The sequence below is a fragment of the Trypanosoma cruzi genome, genomic scaffold (assembly GCF_000209065.1).
Source record: "Trypanosoma cruzi strain CL Brener 1047053515999 genomic scaffold, whole genome shotgun sequence".
NCBI lineage: Eukaryota > Euglenozoa > Kinetoplastea > Trypanosomatida > Trypanosomatidae > Trypanosoma > Trypanosoma cruzi.
The window spans coordinates 975-27,968 of NW_001849398.1; the positions used below are offsets into that span (position 1 = coordinate 975).

A 26,994-nucleotide genomic window follows, 5' to 3' on the forward strand; every position below is an offset into this window, starting at 1 on the left:
CCACTTCCCAATTTATTCTGCCACTGTTATGTTCGATAGTGTTGGACAGTTCTGAAATCTGTGCGATATACTGTCGCCTGGTGCTGGTGCATCCGCACCGTATGCACAGAAAAATGTATCCAAAAATATATAAATCCCACAATATTTCTTTACCAGAAATCAAAACTATCCCTTTCATTCCCCAATCCGTTCTCCTATTTCGTTTTTCCTCACCTCAGAGAGCTTCGTCCCTTCTGGCATCGTCCGACGATATTGACACTTGGTACTGGTGCACCTCTTCCTCCCAGAACACCGCAATCTCTCGGTTTCCAGCGCGGCTCACATTGTTGGGATTGACGTAATCACATCTCTGCCATTTTTTCATCGGCGTGCTGTCTGCGTGCTGCACATAAATAATCTCCCACGACAGGTCTCGGGATAACTCCTCCCAACCATCAAAATATGCCGCCAGGCACTCAGTGAAGTGCCTCACAGTGCTGGTATTCGTGTGGTGCGCACCCGCCGTAGCCATCCGCAGCCCAACCAGCGTCTTCGGATTTGAGTCCACAAAGAAAAAGCCGTCCACCAACGGAAAGTTTTGGACTTTCGGCTCATACAGCACCCAGTGGTCCATAGCAACCGGATTGGAAAGACGTTCCGGTGGCGGTAGAACCTCTTTTCTGGTGAAGCTCGTGTCTGAGTGCTCTTTCAGCGCACAGCTGTGTGGCTCACGCCGTCCTGGTGGCCTCAGTTCCTTGATTTTGAGTCTTATCGCACGCAGGAAATCCTCATTCAAAAATGCGGATACGGCATACTTTTCAATAATGTATGGTGGGACATAATCCCAGAACCTCAAAACAAAAAAAATAAAATCGGACTGCTTCATTTCATTCTCCAACCTGGACAAAGTTTCACGTTCGAGATGGGGAGATACCAGCAAATTCAGAGGCGACTCAATGCTGTTTCCTCGTCGTACTCGGACAACCCTCACAAGCTTTCGAGACAATTCACTGTCAATAGGCGAGTAACAGCAGCCAATACCCAAATTATGCTCTAATTCAGAGGCGGTCGACCCATACACGGCCTGCTGACACGCTTTAATGCGGTCATAACATGCCTGTTTACCAAAGATGGAGCGGAGAATTGGTCCCACTTTATTCATGCGACCCCTCACCTCCCTCCAGTATTCCGCTTGCTCCTGTAGGGGCCAATTGCGCTTCATCCAAATGCACATTGCCCTCACATCGCTTTCTTCGGGACAATTCGTTACGATTGCAGTAGCGTCCATTTTTTTTGTCCACCGTTCATATTCGTTTTTGTTTGGTGGTGTCACCACAATCATGCCCCATCCATTGCAAGGCAAACCGGCAGGCGGTTGACGAGATGCCAATGTCGCATCGTAGATAATATACCCCTTAAACCCACGCAAAGAAGAAATGTTTACAACATCATCAATCCTGGGGTCACCCCTGTACACTGACACCGTTTTTGTGATCTTGTCAAACAGGAATGATTGACTCCCAATAAAGTACGCAACCATTGGGAGCCGCTCCGCATCGTAGTGCAGCAGCTGATAGAGGAGGTACGAGCCGGCATTCATCGACTTCCCGATCCCGGCCGTCCCAATCAACACACGCTTCTTGGGCGTAAAGTCGGTCCCACGTTGACTGCTGAACCACTCGGTTAGATCGCCCTTGACAATCTGCCACACTCGCTCCACCTCACAGTTCACATAACAGACACAAGCGGATTCCGCCCCCTTCAGATTCCAAGTGTATGGCCATCCCTTTTCCGAGGTGAGCACCATCTGCCTAAAAAGTGCTGCACTGGATTGCTCCACGCTGTCATCCTTTTCGAGGGTGTCGCCAACTTTCTTGTAATTCCATGACTGCGGTGGTTCCCCCTCCCTCACCTCCATTCCCGTCCCCTCGCCGCCAGGAACTTCCACGACATGGCTCCAACTCGCATTGTACACAGACTCGTAATATCCCTTCAGCACCGTTGATTTAACCACGGACGTTGATATCTGCGCCTCAGAAAGGGCAGCGTCTAGTGTTCCCTTTGCAAGAGGAGTGACCGTATCCTTTCCTCCATAGTCCCTCCATTGCTCGAGAGAGACAACACCTTTCTCGTGAAGCATGCGTAAAACTTCCTCCATATCCAATTCCTTCATTACAGCCCTCCCCATCTTCAAATAACAAACTGCTGTCTTCATTCCTTTCAATACTTCCGCATCAGGGATATACCTCGCCGGTTCCTTAAAAAACTCCTCCAGCGAGACACTCCGATTGGTGACCAGAATGCCCTTTCCGCCAAATCTTAGCAGAAGAAAATCATTCAGCTTTACGTCCTTGACGCGAACTCTTCCTTTAAATAGTACGTCTTCGATATTAGTGGAAATGGTAAATTTCATTTCTCGCGCTCGTCTGTGCCTTTCTTCTTCCTCACGCCTTGCCCTTTCTTCCTCCCGCTTCGCTCTTTCTTCTGCCTCAAGCTGTTCTTTTGTCAGTACCTGAGTGAGAACTCCGTCTAGCTTTCCACATACAAGTGGAGTGAGCGTATCCTTTCCTTCATGGTCCTTCCATTGCCTGAGAAAATACACACCCTCGCAATGAAGCTTATTAATAGCCTCCAGCTCTTTGTATGACGGCGATGTCGTTATTGTGTGTAATAACCCTTTCTTTTTGATAAACGTCTCGGGATTCTGAACAAAAATCCCCATCTTGACGTTCCCATTTCTTTTCACAACCCACTCCTCGCCCAAGTTGCTCCGAAGGAAATCATTGAGCTTCATGTCGGTCCTGTTAGTGCTTCCCTCCAGCAGGATTTCCTCTACGGTGCTGCTAATGGTCCACTGTGGTCGCCGCGCCTCCTCCACTCTTATTTGTGTCGCAGCGGGTTGATCCGTGACATCCTCAGACTCCGGCCTCGCTCTCCTCTGACGATCTCCCTGCGGCACGGCAGACGCTTGATTTTCAGGCATTGTTTCCCTTTGATTTCCTGGTTGGATCGAGTTAGATCTAAACAATGGCCACCAAACAAAAAAGGGGAATGAGAAAAAGAAAGACAATAGGCACAGTCATGAATCAAAGCCACAACAAGAGACTCATCCACAGCAAGAGAGTCATCCACATAGTATTCGATAAAAACCACATGCACGAGGACCACCGCAACGACGGCGAGTGGATTTCATCCACCCAGCACAGTGTTGGTGAGAGCAAACAACAACAACGTGGTGCGCACGGAGGGTTTGCTCATGCATTCCGCTCGCCACGGTCCCGCACCCGTGTGGCACCGCCGTCACCGCACACACTTGACAAAAGGACGTGCGGGCACACCGCCACTGACACGCGCACAAAAAATAAAAAGTAAATTCGGTGCAGTAACAGCCACACGCAAGAACCCCAAATCGTAAACGCCACAACAGCGATGCATCAAGGTAAGTTCCCACACAACAGAAAAGAGTGCAATTTGCACATTTTATGAAAAATATCTGCAATGCGCGTGTCACAAAAGATTGCCGTGACGCTGCCTTTCATATTGCATTCGCCATTCACGTATCACTTGGAAGCACGCAGCCACCACTCCTCCGCTACACTCCCCGTGCTGCTCGTGTCGCTCCACTGGAGGAAGTTGTCACCGCACATCCCCATCACCGTGCATTGCGGAATACAAACCTACCACACGGCATGGGTGCGGTGCCACCCCGCCAATAAATCCCAGGAAATACCCCGCTGCCTCGTGTGGCACGGAGGGCAGTATCATTATGTCTGCGAAAGGCTTTTTTTCCAAACAAGAACGCGGCCCCAGCACACGCCCGTAAGAACGTTTGGTCCGTCGCACGCAAAGGGTGGAGCGGGAGAACAGCAGGAAAGACAACACCGGCAGCCATGAGCAGCCCGCACACGCCAACACACCGCTGCCCCGCATATCACCAAAAATAAAAATACAAAGAAACATGTCACATCCCAACTGCAAATCGCAGGTGCGGTTGCAGCACACACTCCCACCTCCTGGGCGTGTGCGGCCCCTCGCTGCTCGGCGCTCTAAGTGGGATCACCAAAAGCACCAATTCGGGAAAGTTCGACCACCGCCACAGCAGTCACGCTCCCCGTTTCTCACAAATGGCAAAAGCTTGCAGTGGCGCAGCGGACGGCGGCACGCACAGTCGCAGGGTAATGGACTGCCGCGGGAATCACGCAACGGCGATGCGCCCCTCCTTTGGGAAACCCAACAAAAAATACATGTGTTGCGCAGTCACCGTGAGCAACACACATTGAACCGTATTCAGCTCCACTACTGTGGCCATCCGCACTCACAGCATGAGTGCGACAACGCAGGCCAGGAAGCACGGAATAACACCACGCATCCCTCCCATAAAGGCTTTGCGGTGTCCGTGCTGCCCTCAACAATAATTCCACCCCACATCACCCCTCTGCATATCCGCAGCAAGAAGGCCCACACGGTGCACACTACATTCGGAGTTCCTAAACCGCAAACCGGATCATCAGAGTGCTGCCGTCTTCTCAATGTTGGGTAGAGGCTCCCTGATCCTTGTCGCCGCCAGCCTGCGGCATTATGGAGTGGCATTGCGTTCTCGGCATATCTCTCCATTTACTTCACTTTCCCGACGCCGCAAATGAAGTGACGTCCCACAAGTGATTTCGACCGGTCCGAAGAACGTGACGTATCAGACTCACTGAAACTGTGCGTGTGTGTTATTACGGGCGAGCGACACGATGCTCTTGCACATCCATGTATTCCGATCCTGCGCAACACCATATTCGGCGGCGCGGAAAGCGTTGGAGACCAAACACGCACAAATCGCACAATGAATGCCTCTGGAGAACAAACCCCCTATTAACGTCACCGCAGGCACCGTGACAACAAAAAACAAAAGAAATCCAACCTCTGCGCGTCCTCCCGCAAAAACGTGAAGACACACACGCTTGTCCCCTTAGCTTCACTCCAACTCTTCAAAAGTTGATAAGTCCACGGCAGGAGGAATCACGCTACTCATCCCTCGCTCCCTGTCACGAGGCATGGCACTGCGCATATCCAGTGCATCTGCATCACCCACATACGTCCCTTTGGGCATTCGCCTCGGTAGTCACCAAGCACGCGCCGCTAGAAAGTGTACTCTCAGTCTATGTTGCTTCTCCTGAGCGACCTTGCTGCCTTGCCGCACAAACAAGTCCACAATTTACGCATTCTGACTGCAGACACGTGCCAGTGGGAATTCCCGCCCTTTCCCTCAGCCTTGCCAAGGGCGTGCGCCATACAAATGCCGGTCATAGGGCAGACACACACAGGCGCCGATACCCGTGACAATGCGTGAGATACTCGCCGCAGAATGAGGTGCCGCAGGTCTCCGCTCACTGATCCAGATTGACCACGCTGAAGCCCACGATTCCCGTGGGTTTGGCATCCCGATGGATCGTCGTGGTTCGTTGACTCCCATGATGGAGGAGTCTCAAGCAAGCAAGAACCAAAAGCCTGGACACTCTGTGGAGCCAAAAAGATAGAAAACACGGGCTGGCGCGGGCACAGCTAAGCGCCATGGGAGAAGCACCTCAGCTCATCCCATGGAAAACACTTCATCAACGTCATTGCAACATTGGCCTCTTGCTTCCTGGGTGTGTGACTTCTCTCTTCACTCCGTGCCAGCCTCCGTCCGATTCCCCGCCCAGCAGCAATAAAAGTCACACTGCACTGCTTCCGCACAATCACACCTCGCGGCCAATCATCGTGACGCACCTCCAACTGCAGTCGCATCCAACCTCGAAAGCCCTCGCACCCTCCTCCCTCCTGCGTGTCGAGAGAAGACGCCTCTCTCGCGGTCTTCGCGTCCTCCCCAATAAAGCTCTGCAGTTGTGCCCAAACATCACCGGGTCTCTTGCCAAGAAGGAAACTGTGTGCGACGTGACCAATGTGAGCATACACAAATTTAAAACACGGTTTATAGGCTCTCTGGAGTGCCCTGCGTGCGCCCGCATGCACGATGGGAAAACACACGGTGCGAGTCGGGCGAGATCACCGTTCCACCTCGCATCTCCGCCAGGTGATTCATTGGCGGCTCCATCCCGCTTCACGACAGGTCGAATAACAGTGCACAATTAAGTGCGTCGTGCTCTGCATTCACATGTGGTCCGCCTTTTGGGTCCAACGTCGTCAGGTGGTGGGAAGAGAAGAGTCGTATTATCATTCCTCCATTTGCTGCTGCTCCCGCCTCATTTCCCGTAAGGAGCCACTGATCCCTCTCACTTTGGCGATAAAGGTTCCTCACGTATGGGATGCATCCTGCCTCGTGTGGCATGAGAAACGCCAGAGAGTCCCCAACGTTGCCAATGCGGGATTGACCGTCCAGTGCGGTGAGTACAACACGCTGGGTCCGTCGGAGGATCGTCGTGCACACTTCAGTCCGCCCGTGGCGGATACGATCCTCGGGCAGCCACACCTGTGCAAAACAGAAAACCCTTATGGAGAACGCCGAGCAGCTCCACCGACGTGTTGGAAAGCCTCACAAAAAGAGGTCCGGTCAACCTGCGGCACATTACCGTGCAACTTTAATACCTTGACATCGAGAAGAGCGTTTCTACCTGAGAGTGTTCGCCCGCATCATTATCATCATCACTGCTCAAATCATCTCAACAGGCAACAATGGTATCGTTCTCGTATTGCCCATGCCCGTTGGCCTCCTCCACCCGCCGCATCACGTCCGTATGAATAAAGTCTCGTCATGCACAGCGATGCGCCCGCTCGTTTCAGATAAACACCAATACTTTATAGTCACCAAGGTAGCAGTTCAGTTCTCCCTCCACAGGCACACTCATAGAGGACGTCCTTCTGTTCCCTTTGCCGAATAAACGCACCGCACCCAGTGGATAAGCCCTGGTAGTTTCACCAAAAAATAAGTGTTCGATTCCCACAGTAGCGAATATTCTGTATGTTATGGAACGCAGAGTTTGTTGTGCTAGTGCACCGCACCACCGGCCGCCTCGCAATGGTGCAAAGGTGTCATTGCCCCTGCCTGGGTGAGGCCTAAGCCCCACATTACACGTACACAGAAAAGCACACGGCGCATTCGAAAATATATTGATATTTTTTCACGGCACATCTATGGGAAGGAGCACCACCCCCGTATGCATGTTGGCAAAGCAACGGCCACACAACGGCGGTGCTAAAAAAAAACGCATCCAGAAACAGAGGAAAAAGAAGAAGGGTGTGGAACCCCCACAAGAAATGATGGATAGCCCATTTCAAACTGGCAGCAAAGAAAAGGAAAAAAGCAGCAATAGTAGTGGTGGTGACCATCATTTCCTTTTTTCTTTACTCGCTAATAACCCAAAAACGTGGGGTTCAAAAGTCCTCTTCACACAAAATTGTGCGGCAGTTAGCCTCTCTCCAACCAGCCGCCTCAATACATCCAAAAGAGCACACAATAAAACCACAAATAGCCATGGGAAAAAAAGAGAGAAAAACAATAAAAGATCCCACGGCATTAGTACGGAGGCGGAGCGACACGCTTTTCGCACAAGTAGTCGTAAAGTCGGCCAGAGCAAAAGAGATTCAGGTCCGAGTTTGCTCGGACCTCATATGCGGTTATTATGCTCCTTTGAGGCTTTTCAGCCGGCTCCTGTTCCACCCGAAGGAAGAGAGCTGGCTGAATGTGATCCTCGCCGCAAAGAGCTGCTGCATCGGGGGCCAACAAAACAAATCCTCCATATTGCGAATGTCAAGTGGGCCACCCCACCGCATTTCCACGTCACTATCGCTTGGCTGCGCACGTGCGTCTCTTCACGTACCCCGTCGTTCCTCAAGAAGCCTTTCCGCAGGAGTCCTCAAATGCAGTGGACGCTTGAGAGCAACAGGCCAAGCCTCGCAGTCGCTGTCAGTCTCACAAACTACCTCCAGTGATTTCCCACCGCGAAGAAAAAGTGCGAATGCGCGGTGGTTGTTTGTTCCAAGGCTGGACGGAGTGATGTTTTGCGTGGCATCATGGCGGTGCGTCCCATTGCCAAAAACTGCCTCCTGGCGTGTCTTTGCCAGCTGTGCCTCGCCGCTGTAGTTCACAAATGAGGTTGTGGACAGGCCGATGAGAACTTTTTCGATGTCACATATCCACATGGTGACTGGAGGTCGTTTGCGATTTAACGGGAATCCCTGACGGTCCAGATCACAGAAATGAATACGTTTGCAGTCCTCCGAGAGAAAACATAGGCGTCTGCGAGCATTGCCCTTGCTCGGTATCTTTGTCACGCAGACCCCGTTGCGTAAGTAATTCAGCACCTGATCCACAACAGAACTGAGGTGGCGCTCCGTTGTCTCGGCGTCATGCAGTTTTTCGTTTTTCTTTGCCACGTAATCATCAAGCATACGATGTCAATACACCTCGAGTCCTCGTCCCAGCTTCTCCTTGCGGGCCCATTCCTCTTCAGCGCTGGCCAAGTATGTCTGTTCCTCTTGCGTGAAGACCTCGTCAAACTGGCGTCGAATGATGTCCGTCCCCTCCGGATTCACAGGAATCTCTTCAAGGGAAATGAGTTTCGGCAAATACCCCTCGATCATTTTGACGTCGGCAGCAAGAGCCCTCTCGGCGGCGTCCTCCTTGGCTGTCGCCTGCTCGTACTTCTTCTTCCGCTCCTCGGCCAAGAGACGCACCTGTTCCGGGACTTTTGCATTCATTTCCTTAATCTGATGGATCCACTGCCTCCGCTGGCGACACCGCTCCTCCCGGACGGTCCTTCGCATCGCCTCAATAGAATGCCGCTCCTGCATGATGGCCTCTCGCCTCCTCGCCCCGTCAAGTTGAACCATCTCGAGCTGCCGCTCCTTCGCCCAAATGGCGCTCTGCCGTAGGCTGAGTCCTTGCTCCGGCTGCTGCATCGCCTGCCGCAACCTCTCAGAGGCACTCTCCTCGTCCTCTTTCCTCGTTCGGATCTTCTCCAACGTCTGCTCGTACTCCCAAATGCGGTTTTCGCGGCCGGTCTGCAGAGCACTGCTCTCCCGCTTTTTCGCCTCCAGAGTCCTCTCATGTTCGTCCAACGTGGCCCCACTTCTCTGCTCAAGCTCTTTGATCATCTTCTCCGCCTCATGCTTGGCGCGCTCGCGAACCACACTCAGCTGCCGTTCCCGCGCCTCCTCACGGTTGCTCTGAATGGCGTTGACGCGCTTCATCCCTTCCTCCTTTATGTTTGAAATGGGCCTGTTGGACCCATAGATACAAGGCCTGTAGTCGTATGCGGTCCGGGCAATCATGAGTTCATCCCGCAACTCCATGATGTCCTGATCAAGACGCCACTTGTCAACGGCAAGATCCCTTGTGGTGGATCCAATTCCGGTCGAGACAAGAATATTGCCCACACGACGAGTCATGGAGAAACAATGGAACGATTCCTCCACCCACACGGCATCCGAAAAGGCGTGAGCCAATAAAGCCGTTTCGGTAGAACCAGTGAGGCTATTGCTGCGGTTGCCTTTTTCCGTGTTGTACGCTCGGCGCAACAACTCACTGAGTTCTGACATGCCGAAGGGAACACGCAGACGACGGCGGCGAATGCCGGAGACAATTCCTGCTGCCGACACCAGTGCTCGTTGGGCCCCTTCGTAGTGTAACTGCGCGGCGGCATCAATGCCACACAAAGCGGGCCGTCCGGTATCTCCCAAGGCGACAAGTGTCAGGGAGTTTGCATCCATATAATGTGCAAACTCCGCCTCACCATCATCGCGGTAAAGCTGAAGAACGACGGTGTCGGGCAAATAAGGCGTTGCCTCCAGCTCAGGCGTTGGTTGCCTTTCACACAGCACGGGGAAAGCCATTTCTCATAGTTTTTGACGATAGTGTCCATCGCCGCTCGAGCGTCGCCGGCCAATGAGACACGAATTCGCGCCACCATTCGCACACGAGGTCCCTCCTTCAGGGAGCCCACAATAACTCCGAGCTCGTTGTCGGCATCAAGAAGGTCTGCGCGGTGCTCTTTTGACCCAATGACGTGACATGAGAGGGCAAAAATGTCCTTTTTGGTGCCCAGCCGAATAAATTCGGTGATGACTCAAGCAGCATATCCTTCTCCGGCTGCAGAGCCGTACATGAGCTGTCGCTTTGGTGACGAACGCACGCCGTAGCTGAGGGCCACCATGTTCTTGCGTTCCTGAGTAAAGTTGGGGGCGGCAGTGGCACACAATTTTCGGAAGAGTGTACTTGCGTCCGGCACGTCCAACGCCACATCGACGTCAAAAAAGGCCCCAGAAACCGCGAATCCGGCATCCCTCAGGGAATGGGGGCAATTAAACTGCGCCGTGTTGCCGTCCACTCGCATTGTCGCGGGGAGCTGCGAGGACGGCGTCGTGGTTTGGTGAGAGCAGAAACGGCTTTCGTCTCCATTGGGAGAATATCACATTGAATGCTGCGCTGTGCGTTTGTTGCATACACAGAAAAAAGGGCCAAAGACAAGAAGGAAAAAAAAGACCGAGAAAGAAACAACACTGAATAATATTCTGGGCCGCTGGCCGGATTCTGAAATTATCCAAAAAGGACAGGAGAAAAAAGTCGGTAGATGGAGAGGCAATGAGTTCGCCGTAATGTTTCCCCCAAAATATATACACATTCCGTCAATCACTGCCGTGGGCTGCTGCGCACAGTTACAAATAGAAACACTTATCCCCCGCGAGGCGGCAGGCCTTTGGGGCTCCTCCACCCACAAGGTGGGAATCACAAAGTGGGTGGGAAGGCAAAAATAAAAATAAAAAATAATAAATAATAATTCCGTCTGGCAGCTGACGGCTCCCTGACTCCCTCAATCGCGGTCTCCCAAAAGACCGTGCGATAGAAGAGAAAAAAGTTGTAAAGAGATATCTTCGTTTGCGCGAGATATGAATTTATTTGGGCAGCCAGCCGTCCTCAGAAGCATTCTTTTCACAAAATCCCATGAAAATAAAGAGAAATTCTGCGGCCCCTGTAGTGCGCAACAGCCTCCAGTGACGATGCGCCTCTGGTGGAAAAAATAAAATAAAATGAAAAAAGAGTGTGGTGAGTGTGGCACTGCCGATCACAACGGTTCTCTGAAAAGAAAAGCATTCACTGTCTAGACCCCGTAGGCACACACATATAAAAATCGTTAAAATACTTCCCAATATATTTCACCAGAACAAAATGCACTTTGTTCCCCAACTATTTCCCCAACTTTCTTCCCTATCCCTTTTCCCCCAAGATTGTTGTATTCTCATTTATCGGATTTTATTTACAAAATCAGGTGTTAACACAAACTGGTATTGGTGTACCTTTCCGTCCCAGAACGCCACAATTTTTTCTTCAGCGTCGGTTTCATTGTTGGGATTGACGTAATCACATCTCTGCCATTTTTTCATCGGCGTGCTGTCTGCGTGCTGCACATAAATAATCTCCCACGACATGTCTCGGGATAACTCCTCCCAACCATTAAAATATTCCGCCATACGTTCAGTGAACAGCTCCACAGTGCTGGGTATGGTGTGATGCTCACGCGCCGTAGTGATCTGCAGCCCAACCATTATCTTCGGTTTTGAGTCCACAAAGAAAAAGCCGTCCACCAGCGGAAAGTTATGAGTCACCGGTTTGTACAGCACCCAGTACTCTATGGCAATCCGTTTAGAAGGGTTCTCTGGTAGAACCTCTTTCCTGGTGAAGCTTTTGTTCGAATGCACTTTCAGCGCACAGCTGTGTGGCTCAGGTCGTCCTGTTAGCTTCAGTTCTTCAATTTTAGATCTTATCGCACGCAGGAAATCCTCATTCAAAAATGCGTCCAGGGCTTCATCTTCAAGAATTTGTGGAATGACATAATCCCAAATACTCAACACGAGATAAGTAAAGTCCATCCGCCTCATTTCTCTTTTCATCTTGGAGAATGTTTCACGTTCAAAATGGGGAGATATCAGTACATTCAAATGCGATTCAATGTTGTCTTTTCGTACTCGGACAACCTTCACAAGCTTGTGAGACACATGATTGCCGTCGCACGATTTGCCAGTTCCAATACCAGTGTAATACTGTAGCATCGAACCGGTGATACTATTCACAGCGCCTTCACACTCGTTAAAGCGATCCTTACACTTTTTTTCATTAAAGATGAAGCGGAGAATCGGCCCCACTTCATCCATGCGTTCCTTCACCTTTTTCCAGTAGTCCGCTTCCTCCTCCGTTTTTTCCTCCGGAAGCCGCCGATTGTGCTTCATCCAAATGCACATTGCCTTCACATCGTTTTCTTCAGGACAATTAATTATGATTTTTTCCGGTTCCGCTATCTTCGTCCAATGATAGTAATTCTTTGTGTTCGGTGATGTCACAACAATCATGCCCCATCCCTTGCAAGGCAAACCAGCAGGCGGTTGACGAGATGCCAATGCCACGTCGTAGATAATATACCCTTTCACCCCACGGTCAGACAACCCGTCCAAAATATCCACGATACTAGACGCCCCACTGCATTTTTTCACCGTTCTTGTGATCTTGTCAAATAGGAATGATTGACTCCCAATAAAGTACGCAACCATTGGGAGCCGCTCCGCATCGTAGTGCAGCAGCTGATAGAGGAGGTACGAGCCGGCATTCATCGACTTCCCAATCCCGGGCGTCCCAATCAAAACACGCCGCTTGGGCGAAGGATTGTTCCCACCGTGAATGCTGAACCACTCGGTTAGATCGCCAATGACAATCTGCCACACTCGCTCCACCTCAGAGTTCACATAGCAGTCAGGAATAATTTCACTCACCCCCCGTTTCCACGAGTACGGCCATCCCTTTTCCGAGGTGAGCACCATCAGCCTGAGACGCTCTGCACCGGATTGCTCCACACCGTCATCCTTTTCGGGAGTGTCGCCAACTTCGTTGTACTTCCATGACTGTTTCCGTTTCCCCTCCTTCACCTCCATTGCCGTCCCCGTTCTCGTCCCCTCGCCACCAGGAACTTCCACCACATGGTGCCAACTCGCATTGTACACAGACTCGTAGCATCCCTCCAGCATCACAGCTTCAGGAACCTTCGCTGCCTCAAGCATCGCTCTTTCATTTGCCTCACGTTTTTCTTTTCTCAGTACCTGAGCGAGAACCCCGTTTAGTTTTTCACATACAAGTGGAGTGAGCGTAGCCTTTCCTTGATAGTCCCTCCATTGCTCGAGAAAGTGCACACCCCCGTGGTGAAGTTTATAAATAGCCTCCAGCTCTTGGTATGACGGCGATGCCGTTATCATGCCCAATATTTCACTGTCGTTAATAAACATCGTGGGTCTCAACACAAACATCTCCATAGCGACGTTCTCATTGGTGTCCACAACGCCCCTGCCGCCCAAGTAGCTCCGAAGGAAATCGTTCAGCATCATGTTGCTCCTGTTATTGTTTCCCTCCAGCAGGATGTCCTTTACGGTGCTGCTAATGGTCCACTGTGGTCGCCGCGCCTCCTCCACTCTTATTTGTGTCGCAGCGGGTTGATCCGTGACATCCTCAGACTCCGGCCTCGCTCTCCTTTGATCATCTCCCTGCGGCACGGCAGACGCTTGATTTCCAGACATTGTTTCCCTTTGTTTTCTTGGTTGGATTGAGTTAAAGCTGAATACTAACCAACAAACGAGAGAAGAATAACAAAAGAAAATAATCACAGAAATGACTCGCAGCCAAAACAAGAGTGCCATACGCGCGGTGTGCGACGCACTGTACTCGATGCACTGGTACCACCGCAACGACGGCACGCGGGTGCCATCCACCCAGCACAGTTTTGGAGAGAGTAAGCAATAATGGCAACGTGGTGCGCACGGAAGGTTCGTCCACGCATACCGCTCGCTACGGTCTCGCACCCGTGTGGCACCGCCGTCACCGCACACACTCTGCGAGAGGACGTGGACATATCGTCACTGACAGAAACAAACAACAGTGGAAAAAAAAATTCGGTGCAGAAGCGGCCACATGCAGGGACCCCAAATCATACATGCCACAACAGCGATGCATCATGGTAATCCCCCACACAACAGAAAAACAAAAAAGCAAATTAAATGCTTTATGAAAAATTCACGCAATTCGCACAGCACAAAAGAACCATGACACTCCCTTTCTTACTGCATTCGTCATTCATATTCCCAATGCGTAACCCTGCAGATGTTGCCCCTCCATGGTGAAAGCAACTGCCTCGTTGTGGTGTCATCGCGCAGCCATCCGCCTGGGTGGGAAAAAGAAGGAAAATCAGGTGTCCTTCCACATGGAACGAGGAGGGACTCCACCGCAGTGTCCTCCATGACGCAAACACTCCGCGTCCACTGCCCGGTGTCGTGCGCGGACACCGCGAAAAGGTTTTGGGCACGCCACTGTGCCACACGGAGTGCCCCCTCGGAACGCAACAGCAGGCGTGTTCTCTTCCGGTCGCACTCGTGGCGGTGGTGGCATCCGCTGCCTCGCTGCGTGCTGCTGGCGTCGGTTACGATGCTGCGGTGTGATAGAGGGTGCCCGGCAGGAGCGGTGCTGGGCAGGGCGGGCAAAGCCCTCCGCGGCGAGACACCCAGCGCGACTCCTGACCGCGGCGCTCACGCATTTCCCTCCACTCCTCTCCCTTCATTCGGCAACCGCACAGCCGCCAGCACATTGTCCCCGAAACAACACACACGTAAAAGCGTCGTAGCATATTCTCGAGAGAACAGAGCGACAGCCACACGCTGCGGCCATCGTGCCGACAAGTCCGACGCGGCCGCACCCACACCCACAGTAGCAGACAAAAAAAGAGATCTGACACTCCGTGCCACGTCCTCGTGCGTGATGGTTCGGCATTTCAGGGCAATACCGCCACACGCCGTTCAGCATTTCCACAGAAGATGAGAGCCACGGCGCACTCTCAATGCATCTTTCTTTTTCATTTCCGCGGAATGCAGCAGCTGCCAGCACCGAGTGCACGAGAAGCATCAAGCTGCACTGCAACATGTACGCCGTGCGGTTGTGTGCCTGCAGTCACGCAAAGCAAAAAAAAAGAGCCACGCACGTGAAAGAAACAAAAAAAACACGCAGCGGAGGTGCAGGACAGAGAAAGAGAAAAGAAAGAAGGCAGCCAAAGCTCAAGAAGGCACGGAAGCCCAAAATGCGGCAACCCACAATACGTTTGCAGAAACAAAAAATAAAAACTTAAGACAAAAAAACAAGAGCAAAATAAAACGCAAAAACAGTCCCCTTGAAGAAGTTTTTCACGCTCACAAAAAGAAATGGAAAAATAACACGGTGAAGCGGAAAAACAAAAAACACGTGTATATTCTTCCCGCAAAAGTAAAAATATATTTGCGTCAGCCGTTCAACCTCCTGGTGTCCACACAACACCCACATTTCATTGGGACGTTCAGTGCGTTGCTGCACATCTTAAATCCCTTCTTCACCCCACCATCGTCGTGGAGCTCAATGCCGACTGCACGTGTAATCGGCCGACAGAAACGCTAAAGACATCCCGCCAATCTCAAAATATTCCACTATACAAAAAACAATCACATAAAATAAAGCAAAAACAAATACCCCGCGGTGCAGTCCCGGGAGGAAGAGCATGCTTTTAAATAAAGAATTGCACAGGCAGGAAAGGGATATTCAAACCAAAAATAAAATGTATAAAATAAAAGGTACGTCCATGCAAAACGTCAATTATTCCAGAAAATGCGTGGAGAGGTACATATTGCTCCCACTGGAGGCAGGGGTCCCGCGGCGTTACGCCCCGTAGAGGGCCGCAAAGCTGCACAGTCCCAGCAGCAGTACCCGCAACACGCCCCCAAGCATGGATCCGTCACCGCTTTTCTTGACCAGTTTTAGTTCATCTTCACCCAGTGGGCGGTTGTACAGAAAGAAGTTTGTCACCGTCGCACTGCTGCCGCTGCCTCCCTCGTCGCCCCCAATGTAGAAGTATGAGACTCCAGCCCCCGCGTCTCAGGTGTTCGTAGCGTCTCCGGACTCCCCATAAGCACACCATTCACGTACACACATCCCTGTGGCCGTCCTGCAGCATGAGCGTCACCTGGTATTCTTTCCCCGGCTCCCAAGTGCTGCCCGATGCTGTTTTTATTCCGTAAAACACTGTCTCCCACCTACCGTCCGCGTAGTGCGACAGCCCAATTAAGTTCGTGCTGACGGGTGCATCCAGACCCGCACCCGGTAGAGGAGTGCTCAACTTCGAAAAATTTTGGATCATCACCGTCGCCACAATAGTGAAATCGCAGCTTACAAAGGTGTGCGGCCCATTATGCTCCCGGCTGCTCACGGGCCATACTGCCCCGGACCCAAGCCCCCGTGAATTTGAGCCCATATTTGACCTTCATTGCATTCCTCGTCACAATTGCACTCACGCAAAGGTAATCGTCAATACACGTGTCACCACCGGACAATGCGTTGAAAAGGAAAACAACAAGACCCGCCGTGGGTGTGAACGACTCAGAGAAGGAGGAATCCATCTGTGCCCAACTCTTCAAGACGTAATTGATCATCCGTAGCCCCTCCGTTAGTGGGACAAGTGAAATGGTGTTGCTTGCTTTAATAATACCATCCTGTAAAATGTGCAACGCACCATCCGAGTACAGCAGGGCGTGGAAAAGTTCCAAGTTATTATCCATGGCAACGGGTCCAACAGAAAACGTGCGGTTGTTGTCCGTGACCCAAAGATGGAACACATTTTCCCTTTTTCTCCCCCGAGAGGTACCTTTTCCAAGTGTACAGCATCACCTTCACTCCCTCAATGGTCGCGGTGATAGGGGCTTCCACAGGCAAATTGTCTTCCCGAAAGACTCCCAATTTTGACTTGGTCCACACGCCTGAGAGTGTCCCAATAGCCTTTGTCAGCGTTGCCCCCATGTCATGCGAATCAAACAAACTCTGGCCATCTTTACACTGAACGATCATAAAAATTTGTTTCCTATTTCATTCGGTAATGCGGGGGTTAAAGCATGCCGCAGGAGAAAAGCCCTCTGGGAACACCCAGGTATTGCCGTTGAATAAGTGATTCTGGAGAAAGATTGATTTTCCCCATTCCTCGTCCTCAGGGTAAACACAAGTGTGTCACCCTCCATCACAATGCCTGAACTAATACCACCCCAAAATCCGACAGGTTGCCTTTAATCCTTTGGGGAATCTGCCGTGAAGGTGACTGGGTTCGACCCAGTCGATCAATGTACTTTGCACGCCGTCATTGGAGTGCGTGGCATCACCCTCAACCAGTTGAATATCTCAGCCAACCGTATTCTAGCGACCATCATTTTTTCACATATTGTAGCTTCCCACAAGTAGAAGCACTTTATTGTCCTTTGCAATCGCTGTGGGGTTGCACGCAACAACAAAAAGATCCTCTTCATTCACTGTACTAAACAGTGTGAGTACCCTCCATTTATCCTTATTGTTCTCGGCGGCAATTAACGGCCACGTCTCCGCGGCGTTGATTTACCCCGCCACAATATCAGAGGGACGCACATTCAATCTATAGTGGGAACCTTTATACTCGGTGTGACCTTCAGCAAATGCAATCGTCACTCCACCAGCACGGACAAGAGAAGGCGCAGCGAATGAATCCCTCATTCCACTTTTGCCAGGACCACTTTTTTGGTTCCACCTGCGTCTCCATCGGCACATAAATGTCAACCGGTTGTGGCATTCGCACGTCCTCTGACTGCTACCCCTCCGCGTTAGCAGCTCCACCACATCCACAGCACAACATCACGACGAGGAGGAGCAGCACCGCGGAAGTAAACACATGCCGGGACATGTTGGGTATCTGCCGCTCACTCTCTCTTCCTTCCCTCCTTCCGCTGGATCCGGTCACGCGGCGACGGTATTCTGTGCGGGGTGCCATGACTGCAGCAACACGTGAGAGCATACAAATATTTGTGTGGGTGGGCGGTGTACGGTTGGTCCTTTCAGAGCCTTACAATTTCACAGTAGCGACTCGCGCTTGTTTTCCTTCTTTCCTAGCGTGTGTCTGTGTTCAAGAAGTAGAGTGCAACAGCAACAGTGGTAATACATCAGACACGTCAGAGGGGGTTAGAGCAGAGCACCCACGCAAAGAGCGGGGTACGAGACAATCCGTAAGGGACAGCACGGAGAACCATCGCACACAGAAAAGAGCAGCAACACGGCAAGTCACGGCGGGCCGTCGGTGTGTGCGGGCCAGCCCTCACGTGGTGCAACACGCCACACCCAACGGGGAAATGACAGACAGACAGGCGGAGAGAAAGAGGGAGATGGATGCCGTCAAGAGGCACTCACAATCAACATTGCCCGTGAGCATGCGGCCACTCCACGCAGGAACACAGGAGAAAAGGATGACAGAGGAAAAAAGCAAGAAGCAGCACAACACACACGGAAGAAACAAGTTGCGGGCGGGAAAAGCACCGCCAATACCCTCAACCTGGCCGGCAACTCCACACCAGACCACACACACACACACACACACCATAGCAGTGCTGCCAGTCAGCGGGTGAGAGGATTCGGCCCTCCACACAACAAACGCACACACCGCCAGCAGTCACACACCAATGGACGAGGAGAAGAAGTGATTCCTCATCCATCCATGACGCGGCAACAACATTTCCAGCCATTCCACCCACAATGGGATTTTGTGCCCAACTCAAAGCGGTCATAGGTGGTGCATCACGCCTGCAGGAAAAGTGACTCGCCGTGCGCGCTCCCTCTCCTCCCCTCCCCTTCATGCCCACGGAGGAAGCAGCAGCCACCCGCAACCGCCAGCACACGCCACAAAAGAAGCATCAAAATCCACTGCAATGTGCATCTTGTGCGTGCATGTGGTTGTGTGCGCCTGCAGACACACGAGGCAAAGAAGTAAAAACAGGAGCAGAGCAAGTGAAGGAACACAAAAACAAAAATGTACAGCAGAAGCGCATGGCAGAAATAGGGAAAAAAAGAGTGCTCAGGCTCATGATATTGCACTGCAGACAAAGCAGCGGCAATCCATAGAAAATTTATTAAAATTAAAAACAATTCATCTTCACCTTTCCACACCTCACACCTTGAAAAAAAAAAAATGGAAAAAAAAAAAAAGAAAAAGAAAAAATGAAAAAATTGAAAAAAGTCGTCCTCTATTACTGTTTCACACAAATGATAAAAAGAAAAAGAAAATGAAAAGCCACACAAAAAGGTGCACCTAACTACCATGTTGTTCCAGAAATTGTCTGCATATATTTTGCCCGCAAAAGAAAATTAAAAAGATATTTACATGTCGTTCAACCGTCCGACCCTCCATGTGACCGCACATCGTTTATATTTCATGGGTCATCTGCGTGTTGCTGCTCCCCTCAGCCCTCTCATCGGCGCGTGAGTGCGGCCCGCAGAGCACAGTCACTCGTGTGTGTGTGGGGGCTGAGAGAGGCACGCAGACATGACGAGAGTCGCGTCTCTACATCGGGAGAGTGAGCGCAGCAAAAGAAAAAAATCATCAGAGGGGAGAGAAATGCTCACGAGGCCGACAGCGAAGGGACTGCCGGCGCGGGAAATGCACACGAAAAGCAAAACAAAACAACACGGCGGCAGGGTGTGGCTGTGTGTGTGGCGCTGCGGGTGTCTGCCCGCCCTGGCCGCAAGGAAACAAAACAAGAGGGAAAGAAATGTGTGCTCCGCCCCACAGGCCCTCGTCGCACGCCCACACGTCACGGCTCCCTCAGCGCGCCGTTCGTCGCGGCCCCTCCTCATGCGTGCAGCAGGCGAGGCGCACAGGGCCGTCGTCATGAGCGTGTCGGTGGGTGTGCGAGTGGAGCAGTTGGGCGGGAAACACACGGCACCCCTCACAGGAAGAGTGCAGAAGAAACAACAAAAGAGGGAAGAGTAGAGTAGAAAAAAAAAAGCGTCCATAGTGATTGCCCAAAGGCAACAAGCAAGATAAGGGAAATAATTAAAGCAAAAACAAGAAAAAGAAAAAGAAAAAAAAAAGGAAGTGGAATATAAAAAATTCATTGGGTAATGCTGGGATGCCGCTCAGTTGTTGCTCCACAGAATTTCGAAACTTCGCTCTCCCCAATTCATTCAACAGAGAGCCGCAGCGCCCCACAGCCCCAGAAGCAGCAGCAACAACACCCGAAATACACACCCACGCACGGTGCTCTCAGCAAATAGAGCCATGCCCGCCAACTCGCTGTAATGCCCGTGCTCAGGCAAAATGCCAGCGTCCGAGGGTGCTGTTGCGTTGGACTCCAATGAGATCATGATTTCTCCAGGCGTTGTGTTTGTGTTACCCGGTGCGGTGTCGACTGTCTGTGGCACCTCCTTGCCGTCTTCAGAAGAAAATTCGGCTCCGTCAGTCCGAGAGATGTTGTCAGTGTTCTCCGCGGATGTCGGTTCAGCGTCACTCTTTGAAGGAGTGAGGCTGCTGTCTGAGCCCATTGCTCTCTCGGAATTTCCGTCCCCGGCCTCGAGGCAGAGGCTTTGCTCCGCGCCGGTGGTTCCGGTTCCAGTGGACCGCACGTCGTCATTTTCAGTGGAAAGCTCAGTGCTTTGTTGCACTTGGTGCCCACTGTCAACTGTTTCGGTGGCCGTATCCATATCCGATGATGCACCCACTGAAGACGTTGATTCGTCACTCCTGTCATTTGTTCCTCCCTCCTCCTCTGGCTGTTCTTTATCATAACTTTCAGCGGATCCTTCAACATCAGTGACCCCCGTTGATTCTGCTGACAGCAGTTCTTGTGGCTGCAGGTCTGAATCCCGTTGCATCGATTTATAGTCTTCATTCAGCGTGCCTTGCTGAACCGATTCCTCTGGGTGAAACTGGGCATTGTCCTCTTGACGGGAATTCTCTGCGCTCTCCGTTGCGGTGGCAGGTTCGGAAACAGATGCTCCTCCGACAACCGTGGAAGAGGACGCTGCAAGCACTGGATTATGGAGGCTGTTTTCCCCTTGTTTATCCGTATCGCCATCTGCCAATTCATGGCTGGCGGTGCTTTCTTCACTCCTTGACTCGGAAGCAACCGAAGCGCCTGTGTTGGTCACCGGACCGGTGGGTTTTTCCTCAACACCCAGTGATGGAATAGTGACTTTGCTGTCTGGGAGTTCATCCAGATCATTTCCCCACAGTTCCTCGTTGTACAGCATGACGTTGGTCACCGTCACGTGGCCCCCCGTTGCACTTTGGTGCTTACTGTCCCCACCGATGTAGAAGTGTGAAATCCTGTGCGAGTCGAACAGACTCGTATTGTATCTCTGGTGGTGGATTTCCTTTTTATCTACAATGACAGTCCAAGAATAGAAATCCATTCGCAGTACCACCTGATATGTCTTGTTTGGCTCCCACTCATCGACGAGCTTCGAAGTAGCACGATTCCCCGCTATGGCCAGCCACTTCTTTTCATGGGTGTACGACAGACCAAAGAGCACCGTGCTGTCGGTGTCGTTCATCCTCACACCCATCAAGGGCCTGCTGTCTTCCTTCGGCACCTCATGGATGGACACCGTCGCCACAAGAGTGAACTTGTTGTTCGCAAAGTAGTACGGCACAGTCTGCCCCATGTCGCCAACAGGCCACACCGCCCCTGCACTGGACCCTTTGAACGTCACTCCATTGGGAACCCCTATCCTTTTTTCCGCCGGCCCATGGACAATGGCGTTCACGCCGAGGTACTCGTCTCGCCACTCGGTCACAGAGAAGTTACCAGACAAGAAGCCAACAACCCCCTTGGTGGGAAAAGTTCCATTACAAATACCCTTTTTGCGCGCGTCAACAGTGCCGCTGGAAGCGGAACGGCATGAATACAAGGCGCTGTCCAAATCCTTCCATTTATTCACCACTTCCTTTACCCGCTCCAGTTTCTCGGTCAGACGCACAGCGACAAGAATGTATGACCCGTCGCTCTTCTTGTTCTCGTACAGTGAAATCAACTCACTATTATTATCTTTTATCAACAGCGAGCTCGCGGCGGCGTCACCATCTTTACGAGATACCGGCCCAACATCATGCACACGTGCATTGTCCGTCACCCAAAGATGAAGCCGACCCTCTCCATTGTCTTCCTTCGGATACACCGGCGCGGTGATGAGCATCACCTCCTTACCCTCAATGATTGCGGTGGTGGATCCACTCTGGACGCCATGCCCCTTTCGATCATGTGAGTTGCCCCAAACGCGGGTAATTGGCTCACCATCTGGATTCCAATTGTACCCATTCTCAGTGGACCTGTAAACGTCATAGTAGCCTCCAGCACAATGAGCCATCATGAAGAGTCTTTCGTCGTATTGGTCTTCCCACTTCACCAGGGTTGGATCCCTGCAGCCGTTACCAGGCGTTTTTTGCGAAAGCCACCATTTGTCCTCCGACTTGGAGAGACGCATAGACAGCAAAACGCTCGTTCCATCGTTGCCTTTGGCCTGCATGGGAAACACAAGCGCGCCGTCACACATCACAGCGCCCGATCCTCCACCGCCAGTTAACTCGGTCAAGGAATAAGAATCTCCTCTGCCTTGAGGCTCCACTGTATGTGTCTCATTCCACACAAGTTTCTTCTTCTTTCCACCATCCACCATGACAGTTCCCTTCACGAGTAAAAGGCCCCGCTCATTCTTACCCCCAACCTGCGGCTTTGTACGGCTTTGGTTTCCCAGGAGCATGTAAACACTGTCCCCAAGCACAAGCGTCGTTGGTCGCAAGACTTCCGTTGTCCCAAAATTATTCGCGGTGGTGTCCCCAAGATGCATGCAAAACAAACTTATATCCGACGTAGAAATATCCAATGGGTCATCACTTATATTCAGGTGCTTTGAGACAATCCCAGCACGGCGGCCGGATCCGTTCTCCTCCCCGCACTGCGCTTCAGCAACGGCAAATACATCTTCACCCACTTTAACAAGGCCAGAAACACGGAGCGAGGTGATTTTCCTTCCGGCCTCGTTAGACTCCTTCCAATTAGCAAGCGGTATCGACGTCGTCCCTGTAAAAGGATCAACAGCGGCCCCTGTCTGCTCAGCGTGCGCGGCTCCACTGCCGCAGCACACCATCACGACGAGGAGGAGCACCGCGGAAGTAGACACACGCCGGGACATGTTGGGCCTCTGCGGCTCACTCTCTCTTCCTTCCCTCCTTCCGCTGGATCCGGTCACGCCGCAATGGTTGTGTGTGCGGGGTACCTTCACAGCAGCAACACGTGAGAGCATGTAAATATGTGTGTGGGCGGTGTGTGTGCTGTTGGTCCTTTCAGAGCCTTACAATTTCACAGTAGCGTTTAGCGCTTGGTTGCTTTCTTCCTAGCGTGTGTGTTCAAGAGGTAGAGGGAAAGGGAAAAACAAGCCAAGTAAAGAGGTGAGACAGCGAGCACCGCCACTCCGCACCGGCCACCGCGGGCGTCACGGCGGGCCGTCGGTGTGTGCGGGCCAGCCCTCACGTGGTGCAACACGCCTCACCCAACAGGGAAATGACAGACAGACAGACGGAGAGAAAGAGGGAGATGGATGCCGTCAAGAGGCACTCACAATCAACATGGCCCGTGAGCATGCGGCCACTCCACGCAGGAACACAGGAGAAAAGGATGACAGAGGAAAAAAGCAAGAAGCAGCACAAACACACACCGCAAAACAGCATCCACAAAACAAATGCACACACTGCCAGCAGTCACACCAATGGACAAGAACGAGAAAAGACACAGCGCCACTGCCTCCAGTTCAATCCCATGGCCAACGGGATGCGGCCACAGCCCGCAGCCAACACACAGCGCACACCGAGCCAGTAATCACCCAAAGAGTCACACGCAGAAGCGGATCCTCATCCATCAAAGGGATGCGGCGCCTCAGTCCATGCGGTCACACGGAGTGCACTGTCTCCCCAATAGAAATTATTCGTCGTCCATCCCTTAAAGATGCTTCTGTTAGTGATGGGCCTTCGAACACAATAGAAGAAAATGGACAATGCAGTGGTGCTGCGACACCGCCAGCAACAATGATTCCCTCACACCGGGGCAATTCTCCAATTACGCCTCGTATGCACACACACAATAAACACACTATGTAGAAATCACCCAATGTTTTCCACCAGAAACCAAACAACCCCTTTCCCTCCCTAACTTTCTTCTGTCACTGTTATGTATGATGGCGTTGGTCATTTTTGACATCTTTTTGTAACACTGTCACCTGGTGCTGGTGCATCCGCACCGTATGCACACAAAAAAGTATCCACAAATATATAAATCCCACAATATTTTTTAACCAGAAATCAAAACTATCCCTTTCATTCCCTAATTCGTTCTCCTATTTCGTTTTTCCTCACCTCAGAGAGCTTCGTCCCTTCTGGCATCGTCCGACGATATTGCTGCCATGTACTGGTGCACCTCTTCCTCCCAAAACACCGCCATTTCACGGTTTCCAGCGCGGCTCGCATTATTGGAATTGTCGACATCACATCTCTGCCAGCCATTCATCGGCGTGCTGCACGTAAATCATCTCCCACGACACGTCTCGGGATAACTCCTCCCAACCATCAAAATATGCCGCCAGGCACTCAGTGAAGTGCCTCACAGTGCTGGTTGTCGTGTGGTGCCCACTCGCCGTAGTCATCCGCAGCCCAACCAGCGTCTTCCGCGGTATCCTCAGAAAAAAAAAAAAGCAGTCCACCAGCGGAAGGCCTGCACCCACCGGTGCGTACAGCAGCCGATGCTTTATATTAGTATTTGTATGGTATTCCATTGCAACCACTCCACATAAGACTCGGCGGGGTGCCCTTCAGGGTTCGCCTCCAGCACCGCGCACCGTCCTCCACGGCGTGCTGGTGGCCTCAGCTCCTTGAGTTCCTCTAATAATGCACTGACAAACTCACTCCAAACGTGAACACTCGCAAGCCAAACCCTCCCATACGTTCAGACAAAAGAGTATTCCTCTTCCCCAATACTAGCAACAGAAAAGAAAAATACCTTTCTCACTCATCACGTTTCCAGAAATAGAGCGGTATTCGACGCCCGAGGCAAACAGATATCGGTGCGTTGAGAAATACCTCAGCACCGACTTCTCCTCTTGTTCGGACAACCCTCACAAGTTTGTGAGACGGATCCTCGGAATACCACAGCCTCACTCCCCCATGCGTAAAGTGGCTTTCACCATCCCGGGGATTGATCCCATCCAAGGCATCCTCAGTGGCAGCAAAGTGCGCAAGGAACTTATTCGCATCAAAGATGTAACGTGGTATCGGCCCCACTTTTTCCATGTGTGTTTCGACCATCTTCCAGTATTTCGTTTGCTCATCTGGATCCAGACCTCGCTTCATCCATGCACACATCGCCTTCACATCCATCTCGGCGGGGCAATTCATGATGATTCGCGCCGCTCCTTTTTGTTTCTCCCATTTATCATAGTTGGTTACCTTTGGGAATGACACCGCAATCATGCCCCATGCGTAAGAGAGCAAAAAAAAAAACTGCGCTGGCTGTGTTTCTTTCTTTGCCACATCGTAGATAATATGCCCTTTAGTCTCACGCTGCCTTAAACTCCTCACAGCCATGATGCATTTTTCCTCATCGACATATTTTGTCACCGTCTGGATGGCCTTTTCAAACATGTACGCCTCACCTTCACCAAAACAGTAGACAACAAATTGGAGTTTCTCGACATCACAGTGCAGCAGCTGGTAGAGAGGGCACAAACCGGCAGCCATCGACTCCCGATCCCGGGCGTCCCAATCAACAGACGCCGCACGGATGAAGAATTGGTACTTAAGTCCAGTGTGCTCAACCATCCGGTTAGATCATTCCTGACGGTCTGCCACACTCGCTCCACCTCACAGTTCACATGGCAGCCACGAGTGGATCCATCCTCCTCCACGTGTACGGCCATCCCTTGTCCGAGGTGAGCACCATCAGCCTGGGACGCGGTGCACCGGACTGCTCCACACCGTCATTCCTTTCGAGAGTGTCGCCAACTGCCTTGTACGTCCATGACCGCGGTGGTTCACCCTCCCTCACCTCCATTACCGTCCCCTCGCCGTCAGGAACTTCCACGAAATGGTGCCAACTCGCATTGTACACAGACTCGTAGCATCCCTCCAGTTTCATCGGTGCACTAGACTTCTTTGGTTCCCTCGCTTCCTCGGCGGCCGCATCCAAAAACCTTTTAGTGACTTCATGAACATTTGCCTTTACCTCCGCAGCCGCCACCAACCACTTCAGTAGATTGTCCACACCATTTTTGTAAAGCCTGTTTACATCCTCTTCCATATCCATTTCATCCCTTACAGCCCTCTCCATCGTATTGTAACGATCGGATGCCTGTATTTTGAGCAGTAAAAACACATCGTAAATATACTTTGTGGAGCAAATAAAAAAATCCCTCAGCAAGAAATTCCAATTGGCGCTCCCAACGCCTCTGCCGTCCAATTCCATCGTAAGAAAATCATTCAGTTTCATTTTATTCACGCGAACCCTTCCCTTAAGCACCGCATATTTAATCCTAGTGGAAACGTCAATTCCCATTTCTTGTCGTTCTCGCCTTTGCCTTTCTTCTGCCTCCCATCTCTCTTCTCTCAGTACCCGAGAAAAGGCTGTGTTTATTTGTGCCCTTGCAAGAGGAGTGACCGTATCCTTTCTTTCAAAGTTACTCCATTGCTCAAGAGTGATAATACATTCTTTTTTAAGCTTATTTGAGGCCTCCAATAGCATGTAAAACTCCTCACGCTCTTTTTTCAGCTCTTGGTATGGCGGCGATACCTTTATTGTGCTCAATAATACTTCGTCTTTGATGAACTCATTGGGGCTAATTAAAAAGTACTTCATATAGACGTTCTCATTGAATTCCTCAACGCCCCTGCCGTCAAAATAATTACGAAGGAAATCATTCAGCCTCATGTTGGTGATGCGTTCCTTTCCCTCCAGCAGCACATCTTCCAGCCGACTTTCAAGAGTCCACTGCGGTTGCCGCGGTTCCTCCACTCTTATGTGGGTCGCAGCGGGTTGATTCGTGTCGCCATGGGACTCTGGCCTTGCTCTCGTCTGACCATCTCCCTGCGGCACAGCAGACGCTTGACTCTCGGTATTATCGTCACCCTGCACTCTCTTGCGCTTTCCAGGCAT

The 26,994-nt window shown here is 51.5% G+C and overlaps 4 protein-coding genes and 5 pseudogenes across 4 annotated transcripts, besides 9 other annotated features; all 9 read right to left on the reverse strand.

Annotated features, from left to right (window-relative positions):
• Positions 1 to 11,758: part of a sequence feature (areas not merged during assembly with more than two copies in the genome that could not be assigned to a particular haplotype) that runs on past the window's edge.
• Tc00.1047053505997.10 (retrotransposon hot spot (RHS) protein, putative) lies at positions 215 to 2,962 on the reverse strand (the record flags this gene model as incomplete). The annotated part of the gene is made up of 1 exon (XM_813566.1): positions 215 to 2,962. The coding sequence occupies one exon, from the start codon at positions 2,960 to 2,962 to the stop codon at positions 215 to 217; it is 2,748 nt and encodes a 915-aa protein (XP_818659.1).
• On the reverse strand, positions 4,943 to 5,440 carry Tc00.1047053505997.21 (annotated as a pseudogene).
• Tc00.1047053505997.31 lies at positions 5,585 to 6,610 on the reverse strand (annotated as a pseudogene).
• On the reverse strand, positions 7,481 to 10,363 carry Tc00.1047053505997.40 (annotated as a pseudogene).
• Positions 10,468 to 10,905: a mobile genetic element.
• Positions 10,712 to 10,744: a sequence feature (AT_rich).
• Tc00.1047053505997.60 (retrotransposon hot spot (RHS) protein, putative) lies at positions 11,206 to 13,521 on the reverse strand (the record flags this gene model as incomplete). Its single annotated transcript, XM_813567.1, has 1 exon — positions 11,206 to 13,521. The coding sequence occupies one exon, from the start codon at positions 13,519 to 13,521 to the stop codon at positions 11,206 to 11,208; it is 2,316 nt and encodes a 771-aa protein (XP_818660.1).
• Positions 11,759 to 11,963: a sequence feature (areas merged during assembly that could not be assigned to a particular haplotype. This can correspond to areas where the two haplotypes were merged or to regions with more than two copies in the genome that were merged during assembly.).
• Positions 11,964 to 26,994: part of a sequence feature (areas not merged during assembly with more than two copies in the genome that could not be assigned to a particular haplotype) that runs on past the window's edge.
• On the reverse strand, positions 15,678 to 17,714 carry Tc00.1047053505997.65 (annotated as a pseudogene).
• Positions 18,381 to 18,401: a microsatellite.
• Positions 18,923 to 18,943: a sequence feature (AT_rich).
• Positions 18,979 to 19,027: a microsatellite.
• Tc00.1047053505997.70 (ATPase, putative) lies at positions 19,304 to 19,915 on the reverse strand (the record flags this gene model as incomplete). Its single annotated transcript, XM_813568.1, has 1 exon — positions 19,304 to 19,915. The coding sequence occupies one exon, from the start codon at positions 19,913 to 19,915 to the stop codon at positions 19,304 to 19,306; it is 612 nt and encodes a 203-aa protein (XP_818661.1).
• Positions 19,861 to 19,891: a microsatellite.
• Positions 19,985 to 23,101, reverse strand: Tc00.1047053505997.80 (trans-sialidase, putative; the record flags this gene model as incomplete). Its single annotated transcript, XM_813569.1, has 1 exon — positions 19,985 to 23,101. One exon carries the CDS (start codon positions 23,099 to 23,101, stop codon positions 19,985 to 19,987), a length of 3,117 nt encoding a protein of 1,038 aa, XP_818662.1.
• On the reverse strand, positions 24,208 to 26,994 carry Tc00.1047053505997.100 (annotated as a pseudogene).